Raw genomic sequence first — 19,161 nt, 5'->3', positions numbered from 1 at the left:
CGCAGCGGCAGAGGCACCTGGAAAGGCACTTTTCCCTCGCAGGGACGGGGCCGCCCGCCCCGGGCTGGGCCGCTTCCCCTGGCTCCTGCAAGGGCGGGGGCTTCCCCGCGCCGTCCCCAGGGCCTGCGGCCCCGCAGCCCTCGGGAGTCCCCACGGACACGCACGGAGCTGGCGGGGGAAGTCACCCAGCACGTACTTACTGGCCACCTGGATCCCTCTAACAGCCTCGCAAGTCTCTCCTAAAGCGAAGGGACGTTAGGGTGAGATTTAGTGGCGCTTGCACCAGCAGGAGGGTGGGAGTGATGTGTAGGGGAGATATATTCTCCCACAGTAACCTCTCCCCCTCCGTCCCCGGCTCTCCTCGGCCCCCCCTCTCCCCCCCGCGTCTGTGGTCCGGCGGGGTTCAGCAGAGCGGGCTGTGGGCAGCCCCTCGGCGGAGGTTGTGTGAATGGAGGATCGGCGTGGCTGACTCCTCCTCCCCTGCAAGCGCCTCTATTTGAGCTTTGCAAAGTTGAGGGCGAGCAAGCATCCGAGGTGAGGCGTGCGAGGCGGCCGTGGCCCCCTAGCACGGACACAGGCACAGACAGACAGGCACACGCGGACACACAGACACACGCACACCCCGCCCTGCCCTGCCCTGCGCTGCGAGCGGGCGCAACCCCGGAGGCGATCCTGGAGAACAACCTTTCCCTGTCGCTGTTGCCGGCTCCCGCAGGGCTGGACCCGGGGAGCTGCGTCGCGGAGCAAACCTCCCCCAAAGGGCTGAGCTCGCCGGCCTGGTGCCTGCAGCCGGAGCCGGCCTCCGGCTTGGCGGGCAGGGGCCAGGTATCCTGGAACAAGTGCGGCCCGGGGGGAGACTGGCTGCCCGGCGGCAGGCAGAAGGTCTGCGAGCAGATGGGCTCCGATGTCCGAGACCTCAACGCGCTGCTGCCCTCCGTGCCCTCCCTGCCGGGCAACAGCAACTGCACCATGCCGGTGAGCAGCGCGGCGCAGTGGGCTCCCGTCCTGGACTTCCCCCCGGGGGCCTCCTACGGCTCGCTGGGGCCGCACTCCTTCATCAAGCAGGAGCCGAGCTGGAACGGGTCGGACCCACACGAGGAGCAATACCTCAGCGCCTTCACCGTCCACTTCTCCGGCCAGTTCACGGGCACGGCCGGGGCTTGCCGCTACGGGCCCTTCGGCGCCCCGCCGCCCAGCCAGCCGCCCTCCGGCCAGGCTCGGATGTTCCCCAACGGGCCCTACCTGCCCAACTGCTTGGAGAGCCAGCAAGCCATCCGCAACCAGGGTAAGGGCAGCGCTGCCGGGCGCCCCGGGCTCGGGGGGCGGCCCCCGCGGGCCCCCGCTCAGCCTTGCCGGGCCGCGCTTGCTGCGAGCGCCGAGCCCAGCCTTTCCCCCCGCCGCAGCCGGGCAGGGTAGAGGCGAGCCAGCCCTTCCCTGCCTCCTTTGCCCCCCCGGGCGGCAGCCGCCTCGCCCCGGGGACTTCGAGGAGCCACGAGTTGCTTGCCCCCGCGCCTCCCGTGGGGCAGCGGGCTGCAGCGGGCGGCTCTGCCCGGCGGGCTGGAGCCCCCCCGCCCCCTCCCCGGGCTGGAGCAGCCCCTCGCCTCGCAGGTTTGTTCGGGCGCAAGTCCTGGAACGGAGATGGGGTCGCTGCTCCGAGAAAATTCCCTCTACAGTCTCCGGGGGTGGGGGGTGTTTACCTTCGGACCTCCTCCTGAACCCAAAACCGCTGTCCGCACGGTGGTGTTTTCAGGCCGCTTGTCGAATTAACCTCGGGAGCGCGGGATGCCCCGGGGCCGGGGCGCACAAACGGGGGCGCCTCGTAGTTTCTTTCCAGCATCTCCGCGGCCAGGACAGGCTGCTCTTTGCACCGCCCTGGGAAATTCCCGGGGGCTGCAGGGCCGGGCGGTGGGTCATCCCCTGCCTGTGGCACAGGGATCATCATCTAATCGTTTTTCTTGCAGTGGCTGCAGTATAAACATCTGCTGGTGCAAACGCGAGGAAGAAGGGAGAGGGGGCGAGCGTGCGGAGAGCTCGCCGAGCCCTCTCGGGTCCCCTTCCCTCCTTCAGCTGGCCCCCGAGGCGCGGGTAGCCGAGCCCCTACCCGCACTCCCGGGCCCCGGGGGAGCCTGGCCCAGGGGGGCTCGGGCCGCCGCGGCCCCGGGACTCGGGGGACGGGCGAGCGGCGGAGCGGGCCGCCTCGCCGGGGTCTCGCCGCTCTCGGAGCGGGGTCGACCGCGCCCAGCCTCGCAGCTTGGGCTTGCTGCGCGCAGCGGGGGCAACCGCGTCCCCACGGAGAGGGGCTGGGGCCGACCGCCGCGGGCGGCTCGGGCTGTGCCCGGCTGGCTGGCGGCTGCCGAGGGGCGGCAGGGCGGGGGGCCGCAGCGGAGGCCGAGGCCGGGCGCCGAGGGGCGGCCCGGGGCCGGCGAGGCGGCCCGGGGCGACGTTTGCGGTGAGGCGAGGCGGTGGCGGCGGAGGGGAGGCGGTTGTTCAGCGGCGGGCCCCCCTCCCGGGTAGCGCCGGGTCGCAGTCCCGCTGCCACCGCTCTTGCTGCCCTCGTCTCCCGGCCCCTGCCCCCGCTGTCCGCCCGGCGCCGGGCTCTAACGTCGGGGGGCCGGGGCCGTGCCGCCGAGCCCGGCTGGGAAAGACGGGCGGCATCCCTGGGGCTCGGGGAGAGGCTCGGCCGCGCCGGGCCGCGCTGGCGGCGAGGCCCCGGAGCCGCTGCGAGCCCCAGGCTGCGAGCGGCGGGAGCCGGCGGGGAGCGGCCTGCGATCGCCCCAGCACAGAGCCCGCCGGGCCAGGGAGCGCTGCCGGGGGTACTTTTAAGACATTTGAAAGGATTTTGGACATCGGAGAGGGTTTGTAATCGCTGGGCCGAAATAGCGACGAGAAGGCGGAGAGGAAGGTGAGGGAAATAAACTCGGCCCTGGGCGGGTGAGCGGGTGGGCGAGGGACAGAATAGCGGCGGCCCCATCCTGCCGCCTGAGCGTAGCCGCCCCGGAGAGAAACGGAGCCCTTAACGCACCGAAACGCGGGCCCCGTGCCGGGCTTTACTCGCCCTCCGGAGCTCGGTCCGCGGCACCGCAAGCCCCGCACAACCTGTGCGTGCCCGCAGAGCCGGGGCCAGCGGCCCTACACCTCCCCGGCCCCGGCCGGGTGGATCGAGGCCCTGCGGGAGCCTGGAGGCAGGGCCGTCCCGGGGAGCGGGGGCCCCGTCCCGGCTCCCTCCCGTGCTGCCCGGGCCCAGCGGCCTCGCCGCGGGGCCGTTCCCTGCCCTGGGGGGGGGGGGGGGGGTGTCCCTTCTGCTCGGGGCTGCCTCCCCGCACGGGCAGCCCTGCGGCTTAGCCACAAGCTATTTTCGGCGACACTCAGCGAGCTCCTTCGGCAAGGAGGAATTCGGCAAAGGGTGTTTGCTTTCTTTTTTTCTTTTTTTTTCGTGGATGGATAAAATGTTCTTGCTTTGGCTCTCCTCAAGGTTGAACTCCTATTTTTTTTTTTTTAGCGGGTTCCTCCGACCGTGGGAAAGACGCTACCTTGGCTCTGCGATGACATTACTGCCAAGTCTGGGATGGTGTGGGGGTTAGGGACTAAGGCTTTGAAACCTCTGCCCAGTTTTCCTCTTCTCCTTCTCCTGTCTCTTTCATCCAGCTGGGCTCCTCCAACAACTGGATGCCTCCAGCGGGCCCCGTTCTCCAGCAGATGTACAACTTTCAATTATTTTCAGCACATTTTAATCAGGCCTGGCTCTGATAACGCCCTAATTAAAGAGACCTCACTATCGGCAGCTTGGTTCAGAACTCAACTTTCTTATCACATTCCTGAAGCTTTGGGTCAGGCAACACCGGAAAATGCGGCCAAAACCTCGTTCTGCTCCGAGCTGAGTTTTGAAGGTCACCGAAAGTCTGCGCTGGGCCAAAAGTAACGTAGAAAGTGTCGGTGTTTTCTGAAAGTTAAAGAAGAGGCAGAGGGAAATGGGGAAAAGGGAGTTGAAGGTTGAGCCTCTACCCTGGGGGCTCAGGGAGGAGATAAGGGGGGAGAGCCCGCCGTGGGGTGGGAGCCGGTAGGGTACCGGGCTGTCAGCGCCGCGGCAGGGCCCTGCGCCCCGGGCCGGGGCTGTCAGAGAGCGGGCCCGCTCCTCTCCCAGCTCCGCAGTCTCAGGGCCGGCCTCAAGTCATCGCGAAGGTGAAGGTTTCAAAGCCTTCTGGGTTTGGTTTGTTTGGTTTTTTTTTTTCCCCTGCCCATTGCTCCCTTCATTTCTCCCACGCAACCCCGCAGGTTAATTAAGCCCTGTAATGTCGCTGGATCCAGGCTGTCTGCAGAGATGAGAAAATGGAGCAGCAGCAACAACCGCATCCCTGCGTTGCCCTCCATTTATTTTATCCTCCCCGAAACCCCCGCGGTTATCGGTACCGGCGGTGGTGAAGCAGAGACCCGCACAGCGCCGAGCGCTCGGCACCGGAGGGAGCGGAGAGAGGCGCCCCAAGGCCGCCCCGGGGCTCCCGCTCGGCCGCAAAGTCACGGCGGCCGCGGCCGCATCCAGCGGGGCTGGGGGCGCGGGTTAGGGGAGAGGGGGGCGAGGGGGCAGCGCTCCTCCCCGGGCTGGTTTCTTTTCCCAGCCCACGTCGGACGTTTTGTCTTGTTTTGTTTTGTTTTGTTTTGTTTTGTTTTGTTTTGTTTTTTGGAAGAGTGACTCTCGGAGGAGCTTGGTTCGCGGGGTAAATGCTGATGAGCCGAGAAGCCTCTGAGATAATATTACTTTGTAATTACTTTTTTAGCTGAAGTTGTTTAGCCAGCTCCAAGTCATTAATGAAAGTTGGTGTCCAGGCACCTGATTTACGATTCCGTGTCGGCCCGGGGTCAGCAGAGATGGTCTCTTTCCATCCGAATCTGCTCGGTGTAGGAAACAAAATAGGCTGTTTATTATTTTGGAGAGCAATTTTCGCTGAAAGGAGGAGTTTTATTTTTGCATGTAACATTCCGCCTCTTTATTGCAGAAAGCTGCTCTTAAAAAAAAAAAAAAAAAGAGAGATTAAAGGGTAACTTCTAAATTGGAAACGGCAGAGGAGTACACTGAGCAGATGGGAACCTTCCTCTTTAATATGAGCAACAATTAATGAAAACATCCTTTTTATTGCCGAAGCCGATCTGTTCTCTTTAAACACGGCCGAGGCTTCCGACTTCCCGCCGCTGGGAGCGGGCTGCCCGGCTCGCCTCTCCCCGGGGCGGGGGTCCCGCGGGGGTCCCACGGGGGTCCCACCCGCGGCCCCGCGACGCGCGTGTGCTGGCGAGGGCGAAGGGAGGGGCGCGGCCGTGCTCCCTCTTTTTCCCCCCCGGGGGAAGAGCAACTCGGCGCAACGAACGCGAAGCGCTTCGGCAGCCCGCGGCGGTGCCGTGGGTGCGTGGCGGGGGCAGCCCGCGGCGCTCGGCCGGGCGTGGGCTCCTCTCGCTCGACGCCTGCCCGGAGAGGCCGCGGAGGGAGCTGGCGGCCGGGCGGGCCGAAGGCCCCTCCTAACAGCGCTGTGGTCTCTTCGGCAGGTTACAGCACGGTGGCGTTTGACGGGACCCCCAGCTATGGCCACACGCCGTCTCACCACGCCGCCCAGTTCACAAACCACTCCTTCAAACACGAGGACCCCATCAGCCAGCAGCCCTCGCTAGGTAATGTCAGCCTCCGCGGGTGCGGACGGCGCTCCCGGCCGCGGGGGCCCGTCTCAAAGGGCGCTGGCGGCCGGCTGGCAATCCGGAGTGGCTCCGGCGTCGCGCCGCTGCCCCCCGCGGCTCCCCGCAAGCCCGGCACAGGCCTAGAGCTGCCCAAACGCTGGGGACGGGGCCCTGCAGCCCCCTCTGCAGCGCGGGGCGGGGGGGACGGCCGGGCGCCGCAGGGGTTAACTCTTGGTCGCTCTCTCCGCAGGGGACCAGCAGTACTCGGTGCCTCCCCCGGTGTACGGCTGCCACACCCCCACCGACAGCTGCACGGGCAGTCAGGCCCTGCTCCTCCGGACCCCCTACAACAGGTACGGCCGCCGGGGGAGCTGGGCCCTGCCCCGCCTGCGCGGGGCGTTGCGCGGACGCGGTCTCTCCCCCGCCTGTCGTTCAAACGGCTTTCTGTTTGATGCAAGGAAACGGGTTTAGTTTTTCCTTTCTCAAAAGAAAAAAAAGATGCACAAGTTTAAAACAAACCGACAAACAAGAAACCCAAACAAAAACCAACAACATAAACCCAGGAAAGACAGCGCTCCCTCCGCCCCGGCCCCGCCGTGTCCCGCAGCTTTCCCGGGCCGCCGAGCCGGGCCGGGCCGGGCCGGGCCGGGGCTGCGGGGCTCGGGGCACCTCTCTGGCGGCAGGTGCCGGCCACCCCTGGGACGCGGGAGCCGAGCTGCCCGGCCTCCCTGGGCCACGCCGGTCCCGGAGGGAGCCCGCTGCTGCGAAGCGTTTGGGATTTGCCCCCAGGTGCGCTCATCCGCGCCGGGGGGGGGGAGTGCCCGGGGCAGCCCGGCTCCGGAGCATCCCCTTGCTGGCAGACCAGGAGCCCTTCCGACGGCTCCCAGGAGCGCCGGGGATGGCCTGCGGGGCGGTTATTTGTTATGAACGGGGCAAGGAACCTGTCGGACCTCCTTGCTGGGAGAAAGGTGCATCGGGAGCTCTGCTGCAGGCACGAACTCTCTTTGCCAACGGAGGGGTCCATCGCAAGCGTGGCTTCCCCTTGTCTTCGGTCTGGCATGGGGGCTGGGCGCGTCCCTTGCAGTTTTACAACGTGGTCAGTGAGCAAAGAAGTTCCCCCAAATTTATTCTTCAACTTTTTGTGAACTTGGAGCCAGTCCCGCACCTCGGAGTTGCTAAGGAACTCCCGCACACAAAACAACGTGCCTCCGCGAAGGAAGCCGCGAGCGGCTCCTCTCGTAGGCCGGTGCTATCATCTCCGATTAATCAACACTGGACGTGGGACAACAAAATTCTGTCACTTCCAAAAGCCACTTCGCTAATGAACGTGAGTTGACGTCAAGGGAAGGAGGGAATGAGGTAATGAAGGAAGGAAAGAAGCCTATCCAGAGAGATTAGCTTGCAGAATAATTGGCGGGGCGAACTCCTGCGCTCAAGTGACAGAGATTGCTCGTCTCGCAGGGAAATCTATAAATACGGTTCGTGGGGAGGCTCGGGGAGGGCAGCTCCGGGCAGCCGCCGCTCTCCCCGGCCCCGCCGCGCCTCGGGGCTCGGCCTCCCGCGCCCGGGCTCCGCCGGCGGCGGCATGGCGGGCGCTGCCTCCGCCGCCGTGTGTGCTGGCGTGTAGGTTTCGTGGGGAGAGCCTGGCCCCGGGAGGGGCGATCCCGGTAGGAGACCGCTGCTTGTGCCCAGAGCTCTCTCCTCCATGCGCCTCTACCGAGGAAGCGTCGGGGAGGGGGTGAGCGCAGCCTGGCATCGCCCTAAGGCGGCCGCAGAGCCTCAGCCTTGATCCCGCTCTGCTCCCCGGGAGGTTTACTGCTTGCTTCGGCAGGGTAAGGATCCTGTAAGGGATTTCAGCCCTTAAGCCACGCGAGCCAATGCTGCTGCGTGGGGCTGCTTGTTGCACGTCGAGGGCAGCCGCGGCTGTGCAGAGCCGGCACCTGAGCCCCAGCAGGGGCCGAGCGCCCTGCGGCCTCCCCCGCGCCTCTGGGGAAAACGGTTTTCCTACTACGCAAGTGTTCTCCCTGGGAAGTGTTGTCAGGAAAGTGGGCGACTGCTTCCCGCGCAGAAACGGGCGGGACTCGTTAGCCACAAACGGCCTGAAAACCCACCGCGCTGTCTCACTCAGTATTCGTATTGATCTGGCGGAATCTTTGTTATTATTTTTTTAAGACCGTGTTTATTCCGTAGCTCCTTTGCGAAGACTTATTTTGCTTTTCGCCGTTCAGGTCGAGCTTGCCAGCTCTGCTTTGACAGCGGAGGGCTCGGCTGCCGCGCCTGAGCGCCGGAGCCGGCAGGGCCGGGGCGGTCAGGCTGCCCGCGGCCGTACCCCTGCCCGGCCTCTGTCCGTCTGTCCGTCTGTCGCTCCTCGCGCTGGCTGAGGACAGCAGGCGGTCGGGAGCGGTGCGGCGGGAGGCAAGGAGCTGGGGAACGGGAGGTGTTGCCTCCTTCCCCGGCGGGCCGGCATGGGCCGGTGCTTGCCCCGCACCGCCGCTCCTTTGCGCCTCCCCGGGACGCTCGAGTGGGGCACGGGGGCCGCGTGTGGTCCCTCGCCCACCCCCCAGCCCAGGCCTGGGGCCCGCTCGGCCTTGCCCCCGCTCGCTGGGTCCCGCCGGGCTCCATCCCCCCGGCAGCCCCCGTCCCGGGTCCCTGCCGCGCCGACACCAGGCGCAAGGGGCAATCCTTCCCCGAGCAGGGGCGGAGCGAGAAAGCAGCCGCCGGGAGATGCAGGAGCGAACCACCTCCACCTGATGCTCGCTCTCCCTCTCTTCTCCCTCCCCGCCATCCCACCAGCCGGGTGCAAGAGGCCGCCACGCAGCCGCTCTCGGCTTCCCCGCTCTCCGCGCAGGGGCGTGGGCGGCGGGGCCCTGCGGCCGGGAGCGCCGCGGGCCTGGCTGTGCCGGGCGGGCCGGGGCTGGGGAGCGCCCCCCTCCCTCCCGTACCACGAGAAGGCGACGGCTTGAAGGAAATGGTTAAAAGATCGTAATTCTTATACTGGAAGCAAAAGTATCTCTGAAATCTCTCGCCTCGGCGACTACTTGCTCTCTGTTTATAGCGCGGCCCGCCCCTCTGCCAAGGAATACTGCGGCGGTTGTTGATAGCTGGACGTGGATGACAAACCCGCACAGGCTGCAAGTGTGCTTTGGATGACTAGCATTTGTGGGTCCATTAAAATGGTGATGTGAACTTTTCTACCTCGCGCTGTTTAATGTAGTAAACATGCTCGATGTTGAAAATTTACTGTGAGTCACACTTAGAAAGACTTTAAAAGTGGAGGAGTCTCGGTTCAGATTATAGCTCTTTCTGTGCAGAGGTCAAGAACTCGGTAATACTGCAATGCAGGCCAAAACAAACTCTATATGATCTACTACTGGTTTCCTTTTAAGTTCCCTTTTTGCTCAGCGTTGACTTCCTTTTATTCCACTCCAACTTACATTAATCCCCGTTGTAGAAATGTTCCCCCCCTTCCTCTCGCTTCTCTTTAAAAGCATCTCTGTAATGAAAATAAGTTATTTTTAGTGTCGTCTTTGTGGCTGTTTGGAGGGCCAAGGATTCAGATTGGAATCAGTGCAGGCGTGTCCCCGGAGACCCCGCTTTCCTTCTCATCATGCAAACCTCATCCGAGATTTTGAGAGGAGCTGTGAATTCCGTGCGACCATCTCACGGCACTGTCCATGATAAACCATGGCGGGGCCTACCCGGGGTTAGGGATGGCCTGTTCTCTGTCACATCTCAGATGCGAGATGTTTAATCCTGTGTCGATGCCCGGTGGCCCCCGGGCAAAGGGCGGCCTGCGCAGCCATTCCTGCCTCCGGGCTTGCCGGGGCACGGAGCCCAGAGCCCGGCTGTGCCCCCGGCCCCGGGGCCGCCTCCGTGCGATTGGGCCAAAGCCCGGGCGATCCCGGGTCTTTCGAGATGTAAAACCTCGCGGGGTCGTGGGCTCAGCATCTCCGCAGGAGAGAAATTTCTCCCCCTGGCCGCTGCCGGCAGCAGAGGTCACACAGAGCCCTCTCTCTGCAGCCGGTGTGAGGCGTGGGGGTGCCCCTCCGTGGGCACCCCGCTGCTGGGGCATAGCTCACCCGTGGCGTGCCGAGACGGCCACACATCCCGCAGGAATCCGCTCTCACAGCCTCCAGCCACACCTCTCCTCCCCAGGTCACGCAGTGAAACGCGTCTCCGCTCGGCTCCCGCGCAGGGGGGTGGCCAGGGCTGGTGTGGGGTCCGAGCCCAGCTGGCGTGGGGTGTGAGCCCGGCTGGCATGGGGTCCGAGCCCGGCTGGCGTGGGGTGCAGAGCTGGGCTGGTGTGGGGTCCGAGCCCGGATGGCGTGGGGTGCAGAGCTGGGCTGGCGTGGGGTCTGAGCCCAGCTGGCGTGGGGTCTGAGCCTGGCTGGCATGGGGTCCGAGCCCGGCTGGCATGGGGTGCGAGCCCGGCTGGTGTGGGGTGCAGAGCTGGGCTGGTGTGGGGTCCGAGCCCGGATGGCGTGGGGTGCAGAGCTGGGCTGGCGTGGGGTCTGAGCCCAGCTGGCGTGGGGTCTGAGCCTGGCTGGCGTGGGGTCCGAGCCCGGCTGGCATGGGGTGCGAGCCCGGCTGGTGTGGGGTGCAGAGCTGGGCTGGCGTGGGGTCTGAGCCCGGCTGGCGTGGGGTCCGAGCCCGGCTGGCGTGGGGTGTGAGCCCGGCTGGCGTGGGGTGCAGAGCTGGGCTGGCGTGGGGTCCGAGCCCGGATGGCGTGGGGTCCGAGCCCGGGCCCCCTGCCCCCGGCACTCATTCCCCCGGCTCCCGCCCCACCGCAGCTGCAGCGGGAGGGCAAGCGGGGGGCGAGGGCTGCGGGTCTGTCCTTGGGGCCGCCCCCAGCCGAGGCACCGGCCGCGGCGGAGCGGGGCTCAGCAGGGAGAGCGGGGTTCGCTCGCCCGCCGTCTCCGAGCTTTGCACGGCGCCCAGCCCGCCCGAAGGCCGCTCCGGGCTCCCTCGGAGGGCGAGGGCAGCTCGGGCTCCGCCGTTCAGCCGCGGTCGGAGCTGCAAAGCCAGGAGCGAAGCGGCCGGGGCGGGCAGGAGGGAGCAGCGGCCGGGGAGGGGAAGGGGGCGAGCGGCGGCCGCCCCCCCGCCGGCCACCGCGCCGTTTGGCGAGCGGTTTGCTTGGGACACTGTCACCCGCAGGCGGCACGCAATACAGTGGCTGCGAGCTAGTGACAAGATGAATAAGTGTATTGCTTTATGAAAAAGCAAAGGAGGGGGAAAAGTGGATATTGTGGGGGAGGCTCTTATAAATGAACTGTCAAGCGAAAGAAAGTTAAAGGGAAATCTCCTGCTGTAAATGCATCGGGCGGGCACTTCTAATAAAAATCAGGGTCCTGGAGGAATTAATTACAGCAGCATTACAGGAAGAATTCGTGGAATTGCAAAACGTAGTTGGCACAGACCAGCACGGACTGCTGTTGCAAATGGGGAAACTGCAGGAGAGTTTAACAATTCCTGAGCTGATATGCGGGACATTGTAGTAGCATAATAGCACTTCAGACACGCTGATGAATAATAGTGTCCGGTGATACTGACAAATGATATTACCCATACTTCGAGATTGAAGTCACTTAATTTGTTTTTATATGCAAAAGCTTCCCACTGGAATCTGACTTTTTTAGGTCGCTTCTACCTGCCACGAAGAAAAAAAATAAGAAAAGAAAATGCCCTTTTCTAATAAGAGAATGATGTAACTTCGCCGCGTAAGTCCAGCGAGTTCAGGTGTAATTAATCAACGGGGAGACTTGCGTTTATTGCGAGCGGCTGCTCCCCGGCATCCATCAGAGGGCCCGGCTGAGAGGCGCGGGGGGTGCCGCCTCCTTCCCCCGCCGCTGCCCGGGGAGCTGCGCTCTGGCAGAGCCCGGAGCTGGGGCAGCGCCCGCGGGGGAGGGCCCCTCTTCGGCCCGGGGGACGGGCACGGCCGGGCGAGCCGCTCCGCGGGGCTCCGCCATCGTTCACCGCCGGCAAGGGGCCCGCGTTTGCCGCTTCACGGCGGAAGGCGGCGGCCGGGACCCGGCGCCCCGCAGCAGCCGCCCGTCCCGGCGGGCAGCGCCCCGTATCGCCCAGCCGCCCCATTTTTCTCCCGCTTGTCAAGCCCCTCGATGCAGGGACATCCATCATCCGTCGCGACAGCTGCTTCGCTCCGTTAACCACGTGGGCTCCCGCACTCCCGGTTAAAGCAGTTAACAGATTTGCCTTTTTAAAACAAATAACCTGCTCCGTTAGCCCCCAAGGCTGCCTGGATTCGTTTCGTTAATTCCAGTGTGTCACTATCGGGTATTACTGTTCTGTAAGGGAAAAGTTTCATGTCTCCGCTTCCAGCTATTTACGAACTGACGGGCTTGCAGGTTCCAAGAGCCTTTTCAATCCACAGCCATTCTTTTCTTTTATTTCCTTTTCTCTTTTTTTTAAATTTATAATACATCGATAAAAGGGATTATATAAAATAAATTCTGCTGCTATGTATTTAAAAACAGTAACAAAGAAAATGTTGCTCTCTTGACGTATCGGTTTTAATTCGATCGCTGTAACTGTACCTCTAATTCTACGTGTTTCCACAACAGTGACAATTTATACCAAATGACCTCACAGCTTGAATGCATGACATGGAACCAAATGAACTTGGGATCCACACTGAAGGGGTAAGGTGCTTTATTCTTTTCCAATCTTTTGCCCTAGTGTGGTTGTATTACCCAGCTAACTTTTATCTTGTGTTTTACGACTTGAACCCAGCCGCCAGCACGAAGAACCACCGACCAGTTCCGACAGCGCCCCATCAGCTGGCTCCAGCGTAGCGTGTTTTCAGAAATGCCTGTAATAACCTCCCGAGGTGCGGGGGCGCTGGCCGGTGTCCGAAAGGCGAGGCTCTCCGGGCCGGGGCGGCGGGGTCCGCCGGGGCCGGGCCGGGGTTCCCCGGGCAGGGCTGGCCCCGCTCCGGCTCGGGCGCCCCGGCGGGGCAGCTGCGGCCCCTCGGCGCTCTCCTCCTCGCGTTGTCGCCCCTTCCCACCATCCCTCTTCCCTTTCCCTCCCTTCGCCAGGCGCTGCGTCCTGTGTCCCGGCCCTGCCGCCTCCCGGCTTCCTTCCTCCCGGCCATTGTCGCCCTCCCACCTGCCGGGAAGAGGCTCCGGCCCGCCTCCCCCGCGGGGCTTCCTGCCGCTGGGCGGGCAGGAAGGCCCCGAGGCGCCGCGGGGCCCCGCCGGGGTGGCGGCCGCTGAGGGGGGCAGCGCTCCCGGCCCCCGCCCGCCGGGGCCTGGGCGGCCCTCTCCCCCGCCGGGCCTCCCCCGCCGGGCCTCCCCCGCCGGCAGCCGGCCTCCTGCTCCCCCGGGCCCGGCCCTGGGGGCGAGGGCGGGACGCTGCGGCGGGAGGAAGGGGAGAAGGGGCGAGCGAGGCGGCGGGAGGCTGTCGGTGCCTGCGCCCGGCGCCCGCAGCAGGCCTGCTCCGCGTTGCTCGGCCTCCGACGCAGCCAGGGGAGCGTGCGGCAGGGCCCGGACCGCGGGCTTGGCACGCTTGGCCTTGTTTCATCTGCGGTCGCTAGCCTGAGCGAAAGAGCCGCCTTTCTTGGCCAAGGTAAAGCCAAAGATGGCCTGCTCTGCTCTGGGTAGATGACAGGCTATGAAAACGCCCCTACCGAAGGCAGGTGCCGCCAGCTTGCTTTGAGGTGTTCTCCATCTGCTAAGAGTCTCAAGTGAACAATAGGAGAAATCTAGAAGAGCCCCCTGGATCTATGCTTTCACGTAGTTGTCCATAAATGTGAAAACCTTGTTCGAGATGGACTTTGTGTACAGTGCTGTGGCGTGATAAAGGGAAAAATATTATGAGTCTGCTGCTAGCTCATTCACAAATGGCGTTTGAAGGTTAGAGGGATGAGATAGTAGCATAGTAAACCATCTGTATTGGAATGAACAAGAGAATTGGGCCTGAAGAGATCCATCAAGGAGCTCTCTTGTGGTTAGAGAAGATCCCCAGATCCTGCAGTTGTGTATACTTCAGTGTCTTCGCTGCCAATCCTCTCTTTTTAAAGGTTATTTCCTACTTTTATTTTCCATAAGTGTTTTTGATTTCCTCTTTAGACTGTACCCTTTAAAGATCAGTCATTGCAATATTAGACACTGTTTTGTCTCTTCTGAAGAAAATATCCTGCGAAATGGAGAAACATATCAACCTTGACCGAGGTCCAAGTTATTAAAGCAAGGAAGAGGTTATTCTTTGGGGAACTCAGTGAAAAAAAAAAAAAAAAAAAGACACAATAGAAATATTAAAGGAGTACTGAACAAAATAAATGGCTTCTTACTTGTCCAGGAGTCAGACTGTTAGCAGTGTAAAGTATGTGACCTAGGATGCATGAAAGGGGGTGGGAAAAGAAATCAAGATGAATGATCTATGGTAAAACAAAGCTGAAAGTTTTGGTATAGGCCAAGATTGTAGATTCTGTGGAAAATCGGTGCTAGACATAGCCTCATCACTGGTAATATGAGCCAAAATAGTTATCTGTCTTTTCTGGCTGAGAGTTACAATACACAGTACCTCCAATCTCAGTTGCCATGAACATAAGGTATTCTTCCCAAGATTTACATCTTTAAAATATATGAACTGTTCATAAGTGATTCCCAGGCGTTTAGTATTTCAGATGCTTTTCTCAATCTTGTAGTTGTAATTTAAGAATTTTGGAATCAGTCTTTCTGTTGAAATATGGAGCTTCTAGATTCTGTCCAACGATGACAGTCCTTGTTTAGCTCCTTGCCTCGAGTTCTCCCCAGCACTTCTTCCTGGCTTCGATAAGACCTTTGCACATTATAAGAAGGAAGAAAACACTACCAGTAAGTTCTGCAAATAGTTAGAGAACTCTACAATTATATAAAACTTACAGGTCATACGTTTTATATGTGACAGTAGACCAGTTCAGTAGCTTGCTTTCTGGGTTCATGTTCAGAGTAAGTTTAATATACTGAAATGAAGCTGTTGCCGTGCATTTCAGGTAGAGTTAGTAAGCAGCTTCTATGCTTAAGTTATCTCGCGGTTTCTCTGAGAGCATTCTGGTTTTAGCTGTTTACATTCTTGCCAATATTTGACTGGTCAGCTCCAGAATCTCCTCACTTCAGATTAAAAGTTTGAAATTTGGCAAGGAATACTGTCAGGTGGCCAAAGCTGCGTCCTTTCCAGTCATTGTGAAAATCTTTCCCGCTGAGCCGCAAGCTTATGAACAGTCCTGGTCATGTGCGATCAGGAGCAAGGGCCTGGCATCTAAACTATCGAATGATTTTATCTGCTCAGAGCCTGCTTCAGCCTATGGCTTCGAGGCCTTAGAAGACTTTTTTTCTTGAATGTTTTTTCCTCTCTGGGTATTTTAATGTCAGATATTGGAACTGAGGGCAAGAAGTTTCTTCGTCTCAGTGGGTTTTGGTCTTTGAGTCCTTTCAGTAGGTGTAAGCATTAGGGAACTGCAGAAGGCACGGCCTGAGCGTCAAGCAGAACTCGGCAGTAGAAGTTATGGAATAGAGTGCCTGGCCAGCCATTGCTAGGTGGTGGAGAGAGACACGTAAGGTGAAGAGAGATGATGTCTTCTGGCAGAGTACAACAGCGTGGTAGATGGGCAGGGGAAGGGGAGAGAGGTGTAAATGGGGAAGTAGATAGAAAAGGCTGCAGCCAGACTACTCCAAAACATGGAGTAAGTCCTGAAAGTTGACTTCTAGGCATTTCTACTTGCTGGCAAAGCAGAAGAAGGTCTGATGGCCCCAAATGAGCTTCTCTCTGCAAGGAGTTGTATCTGGAAGAAGACAACCCCCTATAGTCCAAGTGGCTTGAATCTGTAGCTTTTCACTTAGGTTCTGAATGCCAAAGAATGAGTTCAAGTTGTGCTTCTAACTCATTTGAGGGAAGAACAGTCCACACTTGGTGCCTTGTGAGCGCTGATTATGTGTTGCCTGTTTGTCCAGGGACTTCTCTGCCACCTTCTGAACTTTGGGTAGACAAGCGGGAGGGCTGGCTTGTTGTCTGCGAGAGCTGTCACACAAGCTGGCAGCTTCAGGGATCTGAAAGGAAAACTTCATGGTTAAGGCAGTGAACATCACTGTGGGACTGGATTTTATCTCTTCAGATTGCTGATGGTTTGTTCCTCATTTTGTGGTTTTCTGTTTGGAGCAGCTGAGATCAGATTTATACTGTTGCAGGAAAGTCAGCGGGTCTTTTGCTTATAACCCCGAGAACTCAGGTCCCAGACATCTCAAAAGGGGTGTTCCACATTAGTGGACACCTTTCCCTTCAGTTTGACCTTAATATTTTTGTGTTGCTTTCTTATTTGTGCAACATGGGAAATACTGCTTCCCTTCCTAGTGTTGTAGAGGTAGACCTCAGGACTATAAAAACCTCCTTGATATTTTGATGAGTTCTGTATAAAAGTGACATGGAAATGATTTATACCAAGCTGGAAATGCTATGGCATGGTAGACAAGAAGTGTAGCCACGCACCCAACAGCAAGACTTAACGGTAATATTGCATAGTTGTTTATTCAGCTGCTCGAGTGAAAATTTTTGATCCATATTTCCAACAGTCATCTGAAATTGAGTGTATAACCAGACAAATTTTGTGTGTATTGGTTTTTTTTTTTCCTTTTGGTTTTGCTCAGGTGTTAAATAGCCAGCGTGTTCCATGGACCTTTGTATATATTGCTGTTTGCTCAGGCTCAGTGGAAGGAAAATTAGGTATGATCTCTGTAGAACACTATTAAAACCGCATCTAAAACAAGACAGTGAAAACTTATTTTGTCTAGGAGTGAATTGTAAAGGTTTTTTTATTTAGCTGTGATGGTATTATTAGTAAAATTTGGAGGTGCAAAACTTCCTTCTTGGGTTCAGTTCTGCAATCTACCTGAGCTGGAAATGGACAATGACCTATTGTCTCTAACACTGAATTGCCCCTTTCCCGCTGGTAGCTGAGGGTCTCATTTTGAAGGGAAGTAAGTGTTGGGTGAAATCCTGATTCCACTCAGGTCAATGGTAAAAAACCCAAACCAAACAAAGACTATTGAAGTCAGAGAGACTAGGGTCCCCTGAAAATCCAGTGCCTTCCTTTCATCAACCAGCTGGTTTTCTCATTGAAGATGGCAGAAGAGCTGTAGTCTGTGAAATCACATTTTTTAATACTCCTTTGCCTTGGAAAGTACAGATAAAAACACAGCTTTATGCTCTACCCTCCGTAATAGTATTAGACAAAAAACAGGCAGAAACATGATCTTCTATATAACTAATCAGAATCTTTTTGCTGTCTCCATACATATTTTTCCCAGGGTGCTAGGATGGTAAATATTTTAGCAGAGGGAATTAACTCTACTTCTCTTCCTTTATGTTCCGTTATCAACGCGACTAGCCCACACCCTCACTTTGCCTCATTTTTGGCTCTGTTTCTAAACCCTAAAATTCCTGTTCCTGCATTGAAACACAATTAAATTGAGGCTTAATGTGGTGCCTGTTTTATGTAATGTTGCTTTCTGGCTTTTTATATTCTTCCAAGTCTGAATCTCATGAATCAATGTGTATTCATGTTTCATCTGAAATTTTCTAACTCTCCTCAGTATGCCCTAAAGCTTCCCTTTTTTGGTTTATGAAATAATAATAAAAAGCTTAACTCTTCAGATTAAGTTGTAACTGCTTTATACATTAGACAGACAATTTCAGTTTAACAAAGTAAAAATGGTGTGAGAGAGAAATTGCAGCTTGATTATTTTTTAAAATATTCAGATTAGAATGTCATCTTTTATGAGTTTTTTTATAACCACTTAGATTGATACAACTCTCTAAAGCTGCTCTGTTTTTCATCACACATTCTCATCTGTAAAACCTTCATTTTTATTAATCTTTGTACAATCTGTACAACTTTGAGATTAATCATTTTAAAAGAGCTACTCTCCGAGTGTTAAGGATTTGCTGGGCTAATGGGAAATGCAAGTGCTTCTAAATACTCTACAAAACATAGCGCTTGCTTAGCATTTTATGTTGTGTAAGTATCAGTCTTTGTTTCGCCGTTATCTAGAGCTACATTTTATGGCTATGTTTCCAGGTCTGTTTCTGACTGCCTAGAACCAGAGAACAAAATATACTGGGTCCTTTTTTCACCAACTAGCTCAAATTCTAAATGTTTATAGCCCCGTTCTGCCTTCGTGCTGTTCCCATTGAAGTTAAAGGGAGTTGTCTATTTACAAGTAAAGGCGGAACTAGACTGTGAGGCCAAATCCTTCAGTCCTTGCTCGAACAAAAATTTCTGTCGGATCCTGGCAGGCCAGTTTGGCTGCGTCTGGGCTTGCTTAGTTTTGACTCCGTTCAGGACTTGTGGAGGTCTGGTGTCTCTCCTAACTATAACTCCGGGCCTTACTGAGGATTTTTTTTTTTTTTTTCCTTCTTCTTTGGTCAATTCAACTGTTCGCCCCCTGATTATCCCCCTGGCCTTAGCTGAGTTTCCCCTGGGGGCAGGGGAAGACACGGCGTGGAGGTTTGGCCGTGCTTTCAGCCGCGCTCTGAGTACACTTGCAGCGGGGCAGCGAGCGGCTCCGTTGGCAGTCCTCCAGGCTGCTGTGGTGTTGCCTGAGCAGCCCGTCTTGCTGGGAGTGAACGTGTGGGTCCTGCTCCCAGAAGGCTGTCTCTCCTGGAGTATCGGTGTTTACTTACCCTGGACTATCACTGTTCATCTGAACACCGCAGTATAATCTCTAATGCGTCTTCTTTTTAATTTATAACGTATATATCGTTAGTGGATCTGGGGTGTAGAGTGTGCACATTGCAGTGCTTTGGCAGAGATCTAGGCTGTTATCTAGTCCTGAGAATCTAGTGGGACAATTTTTCACAATTATTCTTATAGATATGGTGGCCTAAGCGTATCAGGCATTGTCTCTTTGCCTAGTTAAACATAGAGTGCCTGACTAGAAAAGGTGAAGGTTAAGGAATCTCCTGTTCTCTTAAGATTTCCATTGACTTAACGTACTGCAGGTATAAATTCATCAGTTACTTGTATTGCTCACGTATGTGGGATTGCATCTGATCATTATCTCTTGTGTGCAAGAAAGCAGATGTTTGAGTTCCAGTAATGTGTTTAGGAGGTTTATATCAGTTCTTCTATCAGTGCTTTTATTTTAGTATATAAATTGCAGCAATATGAAACAAGCCAACTGTGCAAACCGTGGTATACATTTTGTGGCATACATCATGGATGCATTGAGTAAAGGGGATGGAAGAAAAAGAAGTGTATTTCGCAGTGAGGTTGCTATTGATGCAGAGTGAAGGTTGAAGCTCAAGAGAGCAGTGGTGTAGGGACGGTTTGTGAAAACTCCTCCTTCAGTGTTCCAGTTTCTCCACGGACTGGAAAGAGCATTGACCTGGTAATTTCCACCTCCCTGAAGGTCAGATTATGCCATAGTGCTTCATAGTAAATAAATGGTATTTTAACCAAAAAATCTCACGTGATCCATTTTGCTGTCATCATCCGTATGACCACGCTGGGTA

At 57.5% G+C, this 19,161-nt stretch overlaps 1 protein-coding gene across 5 annotated transcripts in view; it reads left to right on the top strand.

Moving 5' to 3' along the window:
* The first annotated feature begins 471 nt into the window (after positions 1 to 471).
* Positions 472 to 19,161, top strand: part of WT1 (WT1 transcription factor) — a 38,412-nt gene continuing 19,722 nt past the window's right edge. For 2 of the 5 annotated variants that reach the window (XM_087743883.1, XM_087743873.1), the window contains exons 1-4: positions 762 to 1,285; positions 5,533 to 5,655; positions 5,909 to 6,011; positions 12,237 to 12,314. In XM_087743883.1, the coding sequence (XP_087600009.1) occupies positions 895 to 1,285; positions 5,533 to 5,655; positions 5,909 to 6,011; positions 12,237 to 12,314 (695 nt within the window). In that variant the 5' untranslated portion in view covers positions 762 to 894. Of the gene's footprint in view, positions 1,286 to 5,532; positions 5,656 to 5,908; positions 6,012 to 12,236; positions 12,315 to 19,161 lie in introns of all 5 variants that reach the window. The other 3 variants (XM_087743847.1, XM_087743854.1, XM_087743863.1) reach the window with 3 other exon arrangements.

This window comes from Nipponia nippon, unplaced genomic scaffold (assembly GCF_047370975.1).
Source record: "Nipponia nippon isolate SJK-2023a ecotype South Korea unplaced genomic scaffold, ASM4737097v1 scaffold_10, whole genome shotgun sequence".
NCBI classification, from domain to species: domain Eukaryota; kingdom Metazoa; phylum Chordata; class Aves; order Pelecaniformes; family Threskiornithidae; genus Nipponia; species Nipponia nippon.
This window is presented reverse-complemented; position numbering and strand designations above follow the sequence as displayed.